The following is a 19,186-nucleotide window of genomic DNA, read 5'->3' as shown; positions in this document are numbered from 1 at the left end:
GGCATGTGACCACCCAGCCGTCTCACTCCCTTTCTTTCCTTCACAGGTCCCTAATCATCCTGGACTCTGATTGGACAGTGTGGGCGTCAGGCTCCGCCCTTGTCGTATAAACTCCAATCACTATCGAGATTTCCAAGTTTAGTTCCACCTTTTCGGGTTGTCTTTATATCAGTGGGACCCAAAGTCCCGCCTCCGGGCTTCTCGGTTCGGGGGAGCCCGTCACGCGAGGTCACGCGCGGTCATACGCCCGGCCCACTCCTGGGTGGGTAGGATAGAAGAGGGCACGGGAGGGCGGGGGGCGGAAGCGGAAATAGGAAGGGGGGGCCTATGCCCCAGGCCTCGGTGGGAGTTGTAGTCCTCCTTCCAGGTCTCCGCGCCGTATTTCCTCAGATGGTTCGCCGCCGGCGAGAGGCGCTGTTTCGCCGTGTGCTGTCCGGGAGTCTCGTCACCTGTGTAGACGCCTAGAGGATAGTGGCGAACGATTGGGTCGTGGTCTGGCTTTACGATACCTTTGTTCTTTTGTTACTACCGTTGAGTATCTTGGGGTGAGCTCTTATTTTCTTACTATCTTTAGCATTCCCTCTGTCTTGTGACATTTAAAACTTTTTAGGTCCTTATTGCTTTTAGAGAGAGCGAGAGAGGAAGGGTGAGAGATACTGAGACAGGAACATCGATCTGTTCTGAGAGGAAGGGTGAGAGGTACTGAGACAGGAACATATGCCCTGACTGGGGATCAAACCCGTAACCTCTGGCTTCCGGACGAAGGTCTAACCAACGGAGCCATTGTGGAATTTTGTATGATTAAACACTCTGCAGTCACTTGGGTCTGCCAGGTTTCTTCTGCATCCGCTGCCCACATTTGTCCATCCTATGCGGATTCCTGGTGTCCTGGAGAACGAGTAACTCAGTGTTAGACTTTTACGGTTTCCCTCATTATTATTACCCGCCTGTTGAAGTCTCACTTTCTTAGAACTCAGTTCAAATGCTGTCACTCCTGTGACTTCCTGGATTCGCTCTCAGAATTCATCACTCTGGAATGCGAATGCCGGCTCATTGCTTATATATGGCTGTAGCCTGATTTCATTCTAGTCATTCATTTAGACTAGTACATTGTTTTTGTGTGTGCCTCCCTCCCTTTTCGTGGGGAGGTGTTGGTAAAATAAGTTTGTAAATATGACATAGAGGTTTGCTTGCTTATAGTTTACATTAGGCCGGCAGGGTCGTTATACCGTAAGGCTTAGTTTTAAGACTAAGGCTTTCCTACCCTAAGTGACTTTGTATCAGAGACTTCCTTGTTTGTACATTGGATTAAAGGTTTTGATTTCTACACTATAAAATGGGGCAGACCAGGAGCTTGCTCTCTCTCGGTTCCTGAGATTAGCATTAGAGAGGAGAACAGAGAAAGGAGAGCAGAGAAAGGCCATGTGGAAGGGAGGAAAAGCAGCCAAGATGGTGGAGTGCTGAAGGAGAAGCCAGTTTGTGCAGAGTTTGTGCAGAGAGGAGATGGGGAACAGAGGTGAATAAGGGTGGTGAGCTAGAAACCTTTGATTCTAGGAAACAGGGATAAGTCAGTGGCTTTGGGAGCCCTGAATGGAAGGGAAGTGTTTTCCCACTGTGTGTATATCTTGCCTGCTGGTTGCAAGCTAGGATTAAAGATGATGGCCCACCAGTTCTTGGCTCCATTGTTTCATTACCAAATGTCCTAATCAAATGCGAACCTGCATGAGTCAGGCGGCTGTAATGGTGGCCTTGGCTACTGGTCATACAGGAGGGACTGGATTTTCATTTGTCATTCTTACCAGACTAAGTACAGTGTTTTGAATCCGGTATAATAAAAGCTAACACTTGGATAACTCTCCAGAGGCCAGCAATGTAAGACTTTAAAAGGCATTAATTCACTTAATCTTCACACTAATTATGTCCTCAAGAAAAAAATAAGAAAATTAAAAGAGGAGTTTCTAATAATGAAAGTAATTTGTAACCAGAAAACACAAAGTACAACAAAATAAAAATCCATAAATCCACCAAGAGGCTGTATATTTCCTTCATGAACGTTATTCCTTTACTTTTTTAAAAAAAATTACTATAAAATATTTATTCATCTCACAAACTGTATAAATAAGATTTTTAATAGATGCATAATATTTAGCTCTATGGATTTGTACCTAAGTAATTCCATTCGTTTGGGGCATTTAATTTATTTCTATTGACTTGTTTTTATCATTTCATTTAACAAATATTTACTGTGCAATTACACTGTTAACAGGTTTTCAGGATACAGCAGAAGGAAAAAAAAGACAAACTTTTTGCAAGGAGCTTTCATTCTAGAATTGATGTTATTTTGTTGACTTGAATTAGTTTCGATTTCAGAAATCGTGTCTCTTGGTCACTGCTTACAATACCATTGGGCTGGATGGAGGGAAGTGGGCATGTTGGAAGTGAGGAAAGGTCCAAAAATGCAATTGAGAAAATTGAATAACCTGTCTTGTGGGTCTTGTGGGGGTCGGAGCAAGGGAGAGTTTCCCGTTCCACACAGTTGCAAATAACCTGGGTTACCTTCTTGTATTTTAGGCTTCATTGCCCATTCTGGAAGCTGTCTGTGTCAGAACCAACCTCAAGGATCTTACCAGGGCAAAGGTTGAAACTAGCAGTTATTTTTTACCTTTCTGCTGCTCTACCTCTCTCTAGCCTCAAATTAACAAGTATACCCCACACACCATAACCACTCCCTTACCCTTCTCCCCCACACAAGATAAATTGTTCACTTTGTTTAGAAAACAATGCTAAGAGTTTTGCCCTAAAATGCTGAGGATGCCTCCCGTAATATAAATAAACAGAAGAGGGGAAGGTACTTGAATGATTTAGGTATTCTGAATTATTCCCTCAATTAATTGATTTGATAATTGTCCCAGACCTGTTTTTTTGTTGACCCTCAGCTGGGAGCTGTGTTTGGAATTTTATTCTTTTTTTTTAACCTCTCAATGCCTTATTTATGAGGTTTGTGTTACAGGTTTTGCTTCTGTTAATCTGTCTTAGGTCAACTTAATTACTAGACCAGTCAAAGAACCTAGAAGGGCAGAAGAAAAATTTGATCCCCTCCTACCGTAGTTTCTCAGTCCTGTTATTCATATATTTAATTTGATATAATGAATCAGATTTCAATTTTGAACTTTAATTGGTGCCTTGCTGTAAGGCCATTAGCTACGACCACCATCACAGCCACCTGGCCCGTGCAAGTTCGCATTTGATTCGGGCAGACGGTAGTGAAACAACGAACGGAGCCAAGAACTGGTGGGCCGTTAGCTTTAATTTTAGCTTGTACCTGGCAGGCAAGAAATTCACACAGTGGGAAAACACTTCCCTTTCCATTCAGGGCTCCCAAAGCCACTGACTCATCCGAGTTTTCCTAGGATCACAGGTTTGTACCTCACCAGCCTTATTCACCTCTGTTCCCCATCTCCCCCATCTCCTTCTCCCTGCACAAACTCTGCACAAACTGGCTTCTCCTTCAGCACTCTGCCATCTTGGCTGCTTCTCCTCTCCTTCACGTGGCCTTTCTCTGCTCTCCAACTGCATGGGCGCCTCTGCCTCATTTTATAGTATAGAAATCAAAACCTTTGCCTGACCTGTGGTGGCGCAGTGGATAAAGCATCGACTTGGAAATGCTGAGGTCGCCGGTTCAAAACCCTGAGCTTGCCTGGTCAAGGCACATATGGGAGTTGATGCTTCCAGCTCCTCCCCCCTTCTCTCTCTCTGTCTCTCCCTCTCCTCTCTAAAATGAATAAATTAAAAAAAAAATTAAAAATAAAAAATAAAAACCTTTAATCTAATATACAAACAAGGAAGTCTCTGATACAAAGTCACTTAACTGAGGCATAATGGGATTCCTCATGAGAGTGCACCACCCTACATCATGCAACAGTCAAAGGTGTGGGGAAAAGCTTAGACTTAAAACTAAGCCTTAGGGTATAACAACCCTGCCTGCTTTCAGCCTGTCCCCCACATGCAATGCAAACTATAAGCGAGCAAACATATACATCATATTTACAAACTTATTTGACCAATACTTGCTTTTAAAGCAATCACGTTAAAATAAAATCACATTTAACATATTTCAAGGAATATATATATATATGTATATATATATACAGTATATATATATTTGTTTTTGGTAATTTTCAATTTTAATATAATTTAACATTTTTAGAAAAGATGCAAGAATAGTACAAAGAATGTTCATATATACTTCACTAGATCTGCCCAGTTGTTTACATATTGTCCATTTGCTTTATTAGTCTTCCTTTCTCCCTTCCCTACACACACACACACACACACACACACTATTATTTTGAACAATTTGAGAATAAGTTCTGTTACCACTAAGTACCTTAGTATAAATTTCCTAAGCATAAGGACTTTTTCTTACTTTTCCACAGTATAATTATGAAAATGTGGAAGCATAATATCAATACACTATTATTACCTAATCCATAGTCCATATTTTAAAATGTCTCAATTGTCCCAATAAATATTCTTTTTTTTTTTTTTTTTCTGAAGCTGGAAACGGGGAGAGACAGTCAGACAGACTCCCGCATGCGCCCGACCGGGATCCACCCAGCACGCCCACCGGGGTGCCGCTTTGCCCACCAGAGGGCGATGCTCTGCCCCTCCCGGGCGTCACTCTGTCGCGACCAGAGCCACTCTAGCGCCTGGGGCAGAGGCCAAGGAGCCATCCCCAGCGCCCGGGCCATCTTTGCTCCAATGGAGCCTCGGCTGCGGGAGGGGAAGAGAGACAGAGAGGAAGGGGGGGTGGAGAAGCAAATGTGTGCTTCTCCTATGTGCCCTGGCCGGGAATCGAACCGGGGTCCCCCGCACGCCAGGCCGACCGGCCAGGGCCCCAGTAAATATTCTTTACTTCCCATTCCCCAACCACAGAAGCCACACATTGCAATTAGTTGTCATTTAAAAAAAACTTATTTGACCTTGAAATTTTGAAAAGTACAGTCACTTATTTTATAGAAAGTGTCTTAATTGGGGTTTGTCTGATGTTTCTCTGTGATTATATTTGGGTATATATTTCTTTTTGCTAGGACTAAGAAATAAGTGATGGGTTTTGTATCAGTCAGAATTCAATTAGAAAACAGTTACCTCACCAGTAATTTACACTTGATCTTAGCCAAAAAGGCGGAGAAGCAGTCACACCAGTCATTTTAAGGAAAATTTTAATGTAAAGAATTGTGTTCTAGTAAAAAATAATCAGTTACTAAAAGGGGTAATTGGACGGAAGTTATAAAGCAGTAGCAACTACAAAATGCAGCTATCATCTGCAGGACTGAAGAAAGGTTAACAAGGAAGTAACTTAAAAACTTATTTTCCCAACCACAGAATGGAGATTCAGACCTCTAAACAGTGGGTGTGGTTCCTGCCACAGCAACAGAATCCACTGATGAAATAACAGAAAAACTGCTGGAGGGTGTGGGTTGACTACCAGTGGGAAGCCCATTTACGGTGGCTCCTTTCTCCTTTGGAGATTTCCCTGTTATTTTTTGAGCAGTTCTTTACTTTGGGGCACAAAGGTGTTCCATGTTTATTTTGTACTTTCCTTATCCTGGAATCAAAATTTCTCCAAGGGGGCCTGTTTCCTTTGAGAAGAGAATGGTATTGAGAAACCAAGATCTGATTACAAGGTGTGTTTCTTGTTTCTTGTGTGTTATTGCTTTAGTCCAGGGGTCGGGAACCTATGACTTGTGAGCCAGATGTGGCTCTTTTGATGGCTACATCTGGCTCGCAGACAAATCTTTAATAAAAAAAATAATAACATTAAAAATATAAAACATTCTCATGTATTACAATCCATTCATTTCCTACCGCTCATGTACATGGTTGTGGGTGGCTGGAGCCAATCACAGCCGTCCTCCAGGACAACACTAAATTTTTATTGGATAATGCGTAACATACACGGGTCGTCGTATGGCTCTCACAGAATTACATTTTAAAATATGTGGCATTCATGGCTCTTTGAGCCAAAAAGGTTCCCAACCCCTGCTTTAGTCCCTATCAGCAGAGTTAAGAAATCTACATATCTTTCAAGAGTGAGAAACCAGGTTCCCATTATGCTCAATATATATTTATAAATTTGTTCACACATAAGAAAACACAGGAAGTAGTTTTATAACTGATAAGTCAGTCATACCATGGTGTAAAGTAAGCCTACTAATTAGAGTTCAGTGTTTGTTTAAAGTTTCATTTTTTGTTGTTGTTGAAGTAAAATTTATAAATCATAAAATGTACAGTTCTTAAGCATACAATTCAAAGAAATTTGACAAATGTGTCATAACTTTAACCACCCCTGTAATCAAGATTTAGTAGGTTTTTATCACCCTAGAAAATTTCCTCATGTTCCTTTCCAGTCATTTCTTCTAGCCCTAGAAGGTTCTGAAACTTTTACTGTAGGTGAGTTTTGCCTATTCTGGAATTTTATATAAAATTTGGTTACATACTATGTTTGGTTTCTTTCACTCAGTCACACTCTGTGAGATTATCGTGTTGCATAAATCAGTAGCAGGGTTTTTTTTTTGCTAAATAGTATTTTATTGTATGAAATTATCTGATTGTTTTTCACATTTAGATTGAGGTTATGGGGTTTGGTAAAATATACCATAGTGGGTAGGTACCTTTCTCATAGCATGATATTGGAGGTACATGATATCAACAAGACTTATTATCTCTGGTGGTTCACAAGGTTAACCCTGTTTATGTGGTTGAAGTTGTGTTTGCCAGGTATGTCTGCTGTAAAGTTTCTGTTTTCCTCTATCCACATATTATTCTTTGAAAGTGAATTGCTAAGTTTTGCCAACACTCAATGGACGGAGAATAAAATTGCACAACACGCAGGGCGAGTATCAGTATATATTGTTTGGGATCTCTGTAAGGAAGACTTATAACTTCTTCCCCTCTTATTTATTTATTCAGTCATTTATTTAAATTGGCATGGATTCAGAAGAATGACATCACCATGATAGCAGAATAAGAGACCTCAGCCTCTGTTCCTCCACAAAGAACAATGATTAGACAACTGTCCACTAATAAAAATAGTTCTAGGAGATCTCAGGAGTCCAGTTAAGAAGCATCATCAATGTTAGGAAGAACAGTTTCATTTGCCTGTGTCATCGCACTCCCCACATATATGCAGTAAAATAGTTTCTGACAAAGGTGTCAAGAATATACAATGGGAGGCCCTGGCCGGTTGGCTCAGTGGTAGAGTGTCGGCCTGGCGTGCAGAAGTCCCGGGTTCGATTCCCGGCCAGGGCACACAGGAGAAGCGCCCATCTGCTTCTCCACCCCTCCCTCTCTCCTTCCTCTCTGTCTCTCTCTTCCCCTCCTGCAGCCAAGGCTCCATTGGAGCAAAGATGGCCCGGGCGCTGGGGATGGCTCCTTGGCCACTGCCTCAGGCGCGAGAGTGGCTCTTGTCGCGGCAGAGCAACGCTCCAGAGGGGCAGAGCATTGCCCCCTGGTGGGCAGAGTGTCGCCCCCTGGTGGGCGTGCCGGGTGGATCCCTGTTGGGCGCATGTGGGTGTCTGTCTCTCCCCGTTTCCAGCTTCAGAAAGATACAAAAAAAAAAAAGAATATACAATGGGGAAAGAATGATCTCAAATAAATGATATTGGGAAATCTAGGGACCCATGTGCAAAATAACAAAATTTGACCCTTTTCATGCACAAAACAGCTAAAAGTGGATTATAGACTTAAGTAAGGTCTGAAAGCAGGTCTTAGAAAAGTAAGTCCTAGAAAATATGGACAGAAAGCTCCTTGACATTGGTCTCATCAATAATCTTTTGGAATGTCCACCAAAAGCATGGGCAACAAAAGCAAAATTAAACAAGTGGGACTACAAGAAATGACTTGTTTCTGCACAGTGAAGGAAACAATAAAATGAATGCCACTGTAAATTGGTACAGCCTCTATGGAAGACAGTATGAATGCCTTCGAAATATTAAAAATACAATGATCATACAGCAGTCCCACTTGTGGATATATATCCAAAGGAAATAAAATTACTATTTAAAGAAATGTATGCACTAGCATGTTCATTATTCATTTCATAGTAACTAAGATATGTAAACAACCTTAGTGTCCATTGTCAGATAAATGATTTTAAAAATGTCATCTATGCTTGACATTTAAAAAATATATACATTATATAAAATAGGAAACCATTCAGCATTAAAAAAAGGAAATTCTGCCATTTACACAACATAAATGAACCTGGATGAAATTATCTAAGTGAGATAAACCAAACACAAATTTAAACGTGCTCAGAACACTTACATTAGTCTGCAGTTGGGTAAAATCATCTTACACAGCAAGTTTACCCTCGTGATTGTGTGCCTGATTGGGATCTGTGGCTCACTACTGCTATACAGCATTATAAGAGAGTATCATACTGCAAGTCACTAGCCAGGGGAAGGATCAAAGTTTGAAGTATGATGCTCCTGAAACTTGTATAATTCTGTGATGCAGGGTCACCCCAATAAACTCAATAAAAAGGCAAAATGTCTGAAGTACGGTTTCAACAATGTATTGAATATATTGCTTTCACATCATAGAAAAGTAAAAAAATTGTAATTTGAAACTTTGTAAGTTAGGGACTATCTCTACAATTTTTATGTCTCAAATATGTCAGTATAGAATCAGATTTTTAAAATTTCTGGTTTATAATCCAATACTATTATTTATTTTGTTGCTCTAAATAATTCATATTTGGCCACTGGAACTTTTCAGTTGGGTTTTGGATCCTTCTGACATGGTCTCACCTCTTTGGCCTTTGTTTTTGAATACTTCTTTATTTCCTAGTACTAAACAACTAAAAAATGCTCCAGGCTCATCTTGTATTTTTCCTGCCCTGGCCTTAGAATTAGTCATTTCCTCAAGGAGCCCTGGTTCCTATGTTGCCTTCCTTCCTTTCTTTTTTCTTTTTTTTAAACCATCTTAACCATTTTTAAATATATGCTTCAGTAGTGTTAATTGTTGTTATAGACCAAATATTTGTGTCCCCTCCCACCCTTAAATTTGTAATTGGAAGCCCTACATGGATATTTAACCTCCAGTGTGGCTGTATTTAGAGATGGAGCCTCTAAGGAGGCAATTAAAGGTAAATGAGCTCATTATGGTGGGTCCTGACCTGATAGGATTGGTGTCTTTATACGAGGAGGCACCGGAGAGCTCACTCTAGTCATATGCATAGGCACTGAGGAAAGGCCATGTGAGACCACAGTGAGAAGGTGGCTGCAGCAGCAGAGACTTCTCACTGGTCACCTTAATCTTGAACTTCCAGACTGTGAGAAAATAAATTAATGTTTAAGCCACCCAATCTAATGTGTTTTGTTATGGCAGCCTAAGCAGACTAATACAAGTGTATTCACATTGTTGTCCAACTGATCTGCAGAAGTTTTTCCATCTTGCAAAACTGAAACTCTATAACCATTAAACAACTCCCCATTTCTCCTTCTCTCGAGCCCCCGGACACCAACATTCTATTTCTGTTTCTAGGAATTTGATTACTTTACATATCCCATGTAGGTGAAATCAGACTATTTGCCTTTTTGTGACTGGCTTATTTCATTTAGCGTAATGCCTTCAAGGTGCATTCATATTGTAGGATGTGACAGGATTTCCTTTCTCTTTAAGGCCAAATAATATTCTATAGTACAGGGGTGGGCAAAAGTTCGTTTACAGTTGTAATCCAAATAAATAATAATACAAGAGAAAACTGTGTTTCACACACTCACAACTGTAAACAATGTTGTATGTATAGCCCACATTTTATGCTGTCTTTCCTTTAAGGGCATTAAAATTTGTTCTTATAGGCAGCTAAATTACTGGTGGGGTTGTCAAGCTTTGTTTTGTTTCTTTTTTCATGCTGGTTAGCACTGTGCAACCTTTGGTCTCACTTACTTAGCTGTCAGCCCTTCCCAAGGCCATCTCAGCTAGGACTTGCAGAATCATTTCCTCTGTCGTGCAGCCTAGCTCTTGGCCAAGGACCCATGTTGAATATCCATGCAGTCTTCTGGACACCTCTACCTATGCAGCTCTGTCTTATTAGTTACACTGCCCTTCAAATTCCAATCATATAAGCAGCTCAAAACTTGGATCTCTGCCTACTCAGCTCTGTTTAAGATAATTTTCCTGCTTTGTCCTAGAAAGTGGCTTTGGAAGAATTCTAGGGATCATAGTGCTCACTTTTGTGTGTTCTGTTCTCTCCAGGATGATAGTACTGCCTGTGTTCTGTGCCTGAAAACAGTTGCGTCATGTACTTCATTGTGTATAGGTTTTTGACTGGAGGTCACATCTACTTGACTACTCTGTCACAGCTGAAAACAGAATTATAGTAGTTTTTATTAATATGTTCTCCCTGTTTCTCCTCGTGTGTGTGTGTGTGTGTGTGTGTGTGTGTGTGTTTGTGATAGAGACAGAGAGAGGGACAGATAGGGACAGTCAGGAAGGGAGAGAGATGAGAAGCATCAATTCTTTGTTGCGGCACCTCAGTTGTTCATTGATTGCTTTCTCATATGTGCCTTGACTGTGGGGCTACAGCAGAGACAGTGACCTCTTGCTCAAGACAGCGACCCTGGGGTCATATCTATGATCCCATGCTCAAGCTGATGAGCCTCCGCTCAAGTCAGATGAGCCCACACTTGAGCTGGAGACCTCAGGGTTTCAAAATTGGGTCCTCTGCATCTCAGTCCAATGCTCTTTCCACTGCACCACCAGCAGGTCAGGCTCCTCTTTTCTGTCTTGATACATTCTATCTTGGTGATCTTATCTATTCTTAGAGTTTCAATTCCCTTTCTGCTTATGTTAATTAAAAATATTTTATTTATTAATATTACAGGGGAGGAACAAGAAGTATCAGCTCACAGTTGCTTCCCTTTAGTTGTTCATTGTTTGCTTGTTGCTTATCATATGTGCCTTGACTGGGCAACCCCAAGGCTTCGAACCAGTGACCTCAGCATTCCAGGTCGACGCTCTATCCACTGTGCCACCACAGGCCAGTTTCTTATGTTAACTCGTCATTAACCATTCACCTATTAAAAATCACACTTTGGTATATATTATTTGTGTTCCCTTTTATAGTTGTCTTTGCATATAAAAATAAGAGAACAGGAGAGAAATTTAATTGAATCCCTGACAGTGTAAAGGGTAAAGATTAGAGCACAATTGCAAGAACGATTTGGGGAACATAGGGGCACAAAATATTCACAAAACAGAATTAGGCAAAAGTCCATTTCTCCCATAATTCCAGGCACACGCAGCCAACAATCCATTTCTCTATCACATATAACTACCCAAATGGTCCAGGAGACAATGCAATCAGCCCCATTTGGCATGCATGTATTTTCTCAAGAGGAAATAAAAGCAAATACAAAATCTGAGGTAAATTCATAGCTAGGAACCACTCTAATTTTTATTTCAGTTTCCATAGTTGAAATTACTGACTGAACAGCAACTTTTTCTTGCTCCATAGAATTTAATTAAGTGAGATGTGTAATTAATTTAATATATAGCGTGGGACAAAAATAGGTTTACAGTTTTTCATATGAAAAATAATATAGTACTTAATACATAATAATATAATAAACTGTATTTTGTGTACTCACAACTGTAAACCTATTTTTGCTCCATTCTGTATACTTAGTGAGCATCTAGAGAGTGTAATGAGGCAAAAAAAAATCAGTTTAGAATATTAATTTATGTCGGCAGCCCCAGAATTTGAACCATTTCCTGAAAAATTACTTTTGTTTTTGTCATCTGGACCATTTTTTTTTTTTCAAACAAACTTTCAAGTTTCCTGCTAGCAGTTTACAGACTGAGCTGCTTCCTCACTGTTGTAGGTCTCCTCACACTTCTATAATTTTACTCTCAACTGAGTGCAAGATAGATGGAGATGGTTGACAATGTTGTTTATTCTGTGTTAGAATGGCCTGCTGCACCCCAAGCCCAGAATGACTGCCAGCCACAGCAGAAAGGTGAGTAAACTGAGTTAGTCTGGAAAGCAGTACATAGTTACCATAGGATAAGGGATGAATAGGTGGTAGAATAAGTTTGCAGTATAGGATGCAGAAAAATGTAGGGTAATTGAGGACATGCATTAGGTTCAGTTTGAATACCAAAATTGGGATGTGAACATTTGGTATATGGTTAAGGTTCTGATCTTAGATCTCAGGTAAACTCTTTTCTAATCATTCACCTCTATGAAGCCCCAGCTATGGGAGTTCTCTTACTCGTTATTGCTTCTGAACTAAAGCAAGAACTTTATGGGGAGACTTTATCTCTTAAGTAAAGTTTGGAGTTAAATTAGATATTTAAATTCTTGATATCCTGATTTTCTATGAAATGAGAAGTACACCAACAATTTTGCTAATATTGATAAGTAGTATTAAGATTTTGGCAGAAATGAAATTGTTTCACATATTTATTCTACCCCCTCCTTACCCCAACGGGCTGCACAGAAATGGTGACAGATATAGGAAAAAGACATCAAAAACACCGCAGATAGACCTGACCTTTGGTGGTGCAGTAGATAGGGCATTAATCTGGAACCCTGAGGTCGCCAGTTTAAAGCCCCAGGCTTGCCTGGTCAAGGCACATATGGGAGTTGATGCTTCCTGCTTCTCCCTTCTTCTCTCTTTCCTCTCTCTCTAAAAATGAATAAATAAAATCTAAAAAACAAGAAAACCCACCACAGATTGCTAGTCCCTGGGACTTTGGGGGTTTAAGATCAAACAAACCATTTTTGCACAAATTCCTGTGAGAACAATTCCTGAGATAGTAGTGTAAATAAGTGCCAAAATCAGTATTTGTTTCTGTTCTTTACCATCTGATTATGTTCTGTTGTGTCCCTCCATAAGCTTTCTCCTTTGTTTTGCTATATAGTCATATTAGAATTTTAATATTGTTTTTTCAAAGCATTGTTATAATTTTTTTATAATTTGCTAAATTACTCCAATGTACATACATGTACATATAGATTTCTTTCTATTACCATAAATTATACAACATTGGACATTTTTATATGCACACATACTTTTTCCTTTTGGATTGTATCTTCTAATTTTTAAGGAATAGAAATATGTATTATGGTAAGTTAAAAAAGAAAGTGTACCTTAAAGTATAAGTTTATGGTCACACAACTGGTGATAAGTTGAAACTTAAGTATAATTATTTGCTTTGTAGGCAAGTGGGTTTTTTTATTTATATACAGCACACATCCCACATCCTTATTTTTTGCCAATATGTTTATTCCTACCCAGCTTTCCAGGTGCTCTCCTTGGAAAGAGGTAAATAGATCAGGATCTTTAAATGATATTAAAATTCTTTTTATGAAAATATTGCATGTTCATTATAGAAAACAGAAACTATGAGAGCAGATGTAGGAAAATAAAAATCACTAATAATCTTAGAACATGGTAATCATTACTATTTTGATATATCTTTGCTTTTCTATGCTGAGTCTACTATATGTATTTCACTAAAAAGCTTTTAATATGCATATTTTTAAAGTAAATAAAAATTTTTTTAAAAATTGTACTTAATTTCTTAAATGGGTTTGGGCTTATACAAATACAATTACATTTTAATACCTTTTTCATATAGAGTAACTTCTAAAATCAACATTTATTTCATTAAATATTTTATACTGTGAATGTATTTTTGTCACTAGAAATCTAATTTATTTATCAATTCAAATATTTATCATGCTGAACTCTCTCATTTTAAATGTATTTCTCGCTATGAGTTTCTTTTAAAGAAATAAGTTTAAATAGGAAAGTGAGGCCCAAATAGCCAGCATTAATTCCTCAATTTCCAAATTAAAGGTTACCAAATAAAGTAGTCAAAGCTAGAACATAAGTATCTTAGTTTACAGATAGTTGCTCTTAACATATAATCCTTATATTACCAGACTATGAGACCACTATACCTTTAAAATAAAAGTCTGAGTAAAAAACTTTTTTCATTTTACAAGTGAAAAAAATGACATTCTTAAATATAGGTCGTATGTAACATAGTTAATATGAAGTAGTGTTCCACCTTTTAAAAATAATATCAATTCATTTGATATCAAATGATATGAATTCATTGCCATTCCAATAACAACTGTTTACAAAGCATTTCTGCGATGTACATTATTTTACTTTCATTTAAATTATATTTAAGTTCTGAGTAGGTAATATATCACATGGTTCAAAATTCAAAAGTAACTAAAATAATCTCCCTCCATCTCTGTTCCCAGTGACCTACTTTGCCTCTCCAGAGGCAAACATTATCAGATTCTGTGTCTACTTTCAGATATATCAGCATACATATTCTGCAGAATGTTTTCTTTTCTTAACCATATATCTCGACAATCACTCCATATCCATAAAAAAGCATTTCTTTATTTCTTTGTTAGAAACTGCATATTTATTTTATGGATATATCAAACTGTACTTGATCTCTTATTGCTGCTGGACATTGAAGCTGAATTCAGTCTTTCCCTCCTAAGAATATTTTTTACCATGAATAGCTTTATAAATATGATATTTTACACTTGTGTACAAATTTCTCAAAGAGAAATTGCTGAGTCAAAAGGTAAATGCCTGCAATTTGGGTAGACATTGCCAAATTGTCCTCCCAAGAGGTTGTACCAATTTATATACACTACTCACCATTAACGATGAGACTGTGTAAGCCACAATTTAGAAGGAAAAAAGTATTCTTAACTTGATAACTATAACATATAACTTTACAAATATGATTACTCCAGACTTGAAAACAAGTTCTTGACAGATCCAAGAAAGAAGTCTTTAGGGTCTGGGTCTTAGTTCCTGGTAGGCCAAATTGCTTCAACATCCCAGATGTCCTTCCCTGATCTTTTCTGTCCCTTCAGCTTTTATTCTGACTCAGGATTTTGCTTTGGATTCTGTTCTTGCAGCTTCTTCTAGGGTCCCTCTCTCTTGCCGTGTGGCAATAACCCTGGGGATTCTGAGTGTCATTCTTGTGGGTTTCCTGCTACTCAAATGGACTCTGTGCAAGGGTAAGTGTTAATTTAAACCAAAATTAATCTTTCATTTATCCAGTTTGTGTATAAAAGAAATATAAGATACCAAAAAATTTGAAAAATGAAAATAATTTCAAGAAAATAAATCTCCACTTGTAAAAAATATAGTCTTTGACATCATGCATTCATGTATTTACGGTTTTTTGTTGTTGTTGTTTTGTTTTGTTTTTAGTGAGAGAAGGGGAGACAGTGAGGCAGACTCCTGCATGTGCCCCAACCAGGATCCACCTAGCAAACCCCCAATAGGGTGATGCTCTGCCCATTTGGGGCTGCCTCTCAGCAACTGAATCATTTTCAGTGGCTCCAGCAGAGGCTCCGTGGAGCCATCCTCAGCGCCCAGCACCAACTCACTTGATCCAATCAAGCCATGCCTTCGGGAGGGGAAGAGCGAGAGAGAGAGAGACAGAGAGACAGAGACAGCAAGAAGGGGTGGGGAGGGGAGGAGAAACAGATGGTTGCCTCTCCTGTGTGCCCTGACCAGGAATCAAACCCAGGATATTCACACACCAGGTTGACGGTCTACCACTGAGCCAACTGGTCAGGGCTAATATTTACTTTATTAACAGAATTTCAATCAAGTCCTTTAAAATCTCCCTACCTTTGTTTATTTTAAAGGCTGGAAATAGTTCTAATCAAAGTATGTTTATCATTTTGTATACTACATTTTAATTCTACATTGTGTCATAAACATCCTACTTACTATCGTGTTTATCATGATAATTAAATTATATTGTTTAATTTTTCACATAATAGACCCATAATATTTTAATGAAGTACATTCTGATTTTTTTCCCAATTAGAGAGCTTTCACATTTTATAAAGTGAACTTTTCTAGATTTCGTTTTTTTAGGTCCTTAAATATGATAATATAGAGGGCCCTTGGTTTATTGTTTCACAATCCAGAGTCCTAATTTTGATTTATGTTATCTGGGAACGACTGTTAGTGACATATTTTACAGACTATTCACTAGGACTCTAAGGTTCATCCTTGGGACATCTACCTCAGATCCAAGTCCTACCTTAGTCAGAAAGAGAGTCATAGGGAACTTGGGAATTTCTCATTCATGCTGGTAATGTTATAGTTGTACGGGGGGAAAAGCACAAATCTATATGGTGCCAACTTTAAGCTTGGCCTCTAGAACCCTTTATTGGTCTCATACCAGGGCTTTCCATAGAGAAGTTGTCTAATCATTACGTTAAAAAGGACTGCTTTCCTCCCCTGGCAGGATAACTTGGTTGGTTAGAGAATCGTTCCGAAGTGTAGAGGTTGCCTGTTGGATGCCTGGTCAGGGCACATACGGGAACAGATCTATGTTCCTGTTTCTCTCTCCCTTCCTCTCTTGCTAAAATCATTAAGTAAAAATATTTTTAGAAAGGACTGCTTTTTCCACTTTTTAATTCCCGGATCTGAAATAGATACTGCCCAGAGAAGAAACATCCAAACCTATATAGAATTTTTATAGCAGTTCATTTGAGCCAAACCTGACAAGACCTTAAATGCTTCACAGAAAAACAGTTTTTGCAATATATATATATATATATATATATATATATATATTTTAGTTTTGTGATTTTGACCTGTATTTTCTCCACAACACATTTGACAGATGAGGTTTATATATTGTATATTCCCAAAGCCCAATCTGTTTCTAACAAAACCAAGTTGTGGTGAAATAAACTGAGACTTGAGAGAATTTTTGCTATTGTATTTATAAAAAATATTTCACAGGCTTATGGGTCAGGAAGCCATAATTTGAAAGACCTCAAAATTTTTGTCAGTTTATATGGAAAAATGAATAAATATAGTTGTTTTTATATCAAATCAAAGAAATTAAGGAGGAAACCTAAGTATGATTACATGAAATCAGGGATTTGATTATAGGATAGTTAAGATTATGTGCTCTCTTGATGGCGGTTACACTTTTTACGGGTATTGTTTTTACCATTTCAAAGGTGTATTGACTAGATACACACAAAAAATGGACAAAGCTTGCTTTAAAACCTTTCACTAAAGAAGTGATAGCCTGGAGGCATGACTACCTACCAAGACCCGCCCAATTAGGAATTTATGATCAGATCACCCTGGGAGGTTATTGTCCATAGAACCATTTTTTTTTTTTTTTTTTTTTTTTGCCCACAAAACATAAGCATTTTTTCACTTATGTGTTTACATATGTAGTCACTTGTTATAATGGGTCATACTTGCCTACTGTGCTTATGGTGAGTTTATACAAATGTGTTTCATGGAAGTAGATAATACAATTGTGGAATACTGGTTAAAATTACCTTAAAAGTTTATTTAATTCCCTTTCAGTTTTACAAACATATAGTCTATTTACTGATTTGATAGAGAGAGAGAAAGAGACAGGAACATCGATCTGTGATCTGTTCTTGTAATGTGCCCTGACCAGGGATTGGACCACCACCTCTGCGATGTTCTAAACAAGCTATCCAGCCAGGGCAAGGAATAAGATGTTCTGTATTTAAAAGGGTTCAGTGAGAAGTATCAGTTTTCACTTTAGCATTTGATACCCTTCTCTGTCAGAAAATTTTTTTTTCATATCTAAAGTAAATTCTTTTTGCTGAAATGTCTTTAGACATTTCATGACAATAGACAATCACATTTGTGGTACAAAAGTCAAACAACATTTTACTTTAGTTAAATCTGCTCTTTCTAATTTCTGTCCTTTTCTTTTGTGCTATTATGTAGTGTCAGGTTGGGCATTCTGAAAGATTCTGCCTGATTTAAGCAGTGTACATTCTGCAGTTACACAAAGTGTACACTGAGTTTGTATAGACAGTACATGGACACATATCATGCAATGCAGTTATCTTATCTGATGTGCATGAAGATATCTAATACCAGTAAGTACTCTCTCCACAGTTCTCAGCCAGTGTTCCCATTTCTTTTCCTGCTCTTTCAGTCTCAGCCACATCCTTGCTTAGTGGAATGTATCATAGTGATAGTATTTGACTTGAGGCCATGCATTCTTGTGCATTTCTCTAAACCTTAATCTGAAAGGTAGCAGGTCAGGGAAGACTGCCATGTTCCATTTTATCTCCCATTGCATTTCCAAGATGGAGGGTTCCATAAAGATGTGAACCAGGTCCTCTTCCTTTCTAGGTTCCAAGGACTCCACCTGTGCCAGCTGTCCTAGCTGCCCCGACTTCTGGATGGGGTATGGTAACCATTGTTATTACTTCTCACTGGAGAAAAAAAACTGGAACTCTAGTCTGGAATTCTGCTTAGCCAAAGACTCACATCTCCTTATGTGTACAGACAACCAGGAAATGGTAAATGCAAACATTTAGCTAATGTAGGTTGTTTTCATGGTGAATGTTGTTCAAATGTATCATGGTATCCTCTTTTGAGGAACAAAAGGTATATTCTTCTCTCTCCTCGTTCTTTCTCTTCTTTCCTCCTCCTCTACCCCTTCTTTCTTCCTCCTCCTTCTTCACTCCTTACCCTTTCTTTGCCTGACCCAACAACGCTGTTATAGAAACTTAGATGACAGCATAGGCATGTATGTGTGTTATATATGCATGTTGGGTGTGGAAGGATGGTGAGTATATTACAGAGAGCAATTAGGCCTGAAATACTGGTTTAATTAAAAGACTCATTAGACCCAGAAACACATGGGTCCAACAACAGAGGCCACAGATTCCTATGTCAGAGCCCATGGGACTTGGTGGGGAGAAGAGAGATAACATGGGGACAAAGAGAGCAAGGCAAGGGCTTAAATGCCTTTTTAAAAAATAATTTTCCTTCATTTATTGGAATCCAGTAAGTTCCAGGCTAGGAAACATTTGAGGTGGGTAGGGGTGTATAAAGAGGAAACAGTTACAGAAAGTTGGAAAAGAAGGAAGGAAAGTGTGTGTGATCTTTAGCTCCTCTCAGAGGTAAGCTGGTGGGCTTCACTTCCTGCTGGCTCTCAGGTTCTTTTTGTCCACCCAGCAGCCTCCTGGAAGAGAGCTCTTTGTTAATCCTGGAGCATCTCAAGGTACCTTGGTACAAATATCAATCAAATTCTACCTTAATGTAAGTGACATATACAAAGAAATAAGAAACCCTAGGTTTTCAGTGTTAAT

The 19,186-nt window shown here is 38.6% G+C and overlaps 1 protein-coding gene across 10 annotated transcripts in view; it reads left to right on the top strand.

Moving 5' to 3' along the window:
- Window positions 1-19,186, top strand: part of KLRG1 (killer cell lectin like receptor G1) — a 39,259-nt gene that overhangs the window by 3,613 nt on the left and 16,460 nt on the right. For 3 of the 10 annotated variants that reach the window (XM_066263760.1, XM_066263724.1, XM_066263742.1), the window contains 4 exons: window positions 2,572-2,637; window positions 11,892-12,026; window positions 14,972-15,073; window positions 18,222-18,391. In XM_066263760.1, the coding sequence (XP_066119857.1) occupies window positions 11,939-12,026; window positions 14,972-15,073; window positions 18,222-18,391 (360 nt within the window). In that variant the 5' untranslated portion in view covers window positions 2,572-2,637; window positions 11,892-11,938. Of the gene's footprint in view, window positions 1-348; window positions 546-2,571; window positions 2,638-5,616; window positions 5,688-11,891; window positions 12,027-14,971; window positions 15,074-18,221; window positions 18,392-19,186 lie in introns of those variants that run through there. The other 7 variants (XM_066263798.1, XM_066263733.1, XM_066263779.1 and 4 more) reach the window with 7 other exon arrangements.

Source organism: Saccopteryx bilineata, chromosome 1, assembly GCF_036850765.1.
Source record: "Saccopteryx bilineata isolate mSacBil1 chromosome 1, mSacBil1_pri_phased_curated, whole genome shotgun sequence".
Classification (NCBI taxonomy): domain Eukaryota; kingdom Metazoa; phylum Chordata; class Mammalia; order Chiroptera; family Emballonuridae; genus Saccopteryx; species Saccopteryx bilineata.
This window is presented reverse-complemented; position numbering and strand designations above follow the sequence as displayed.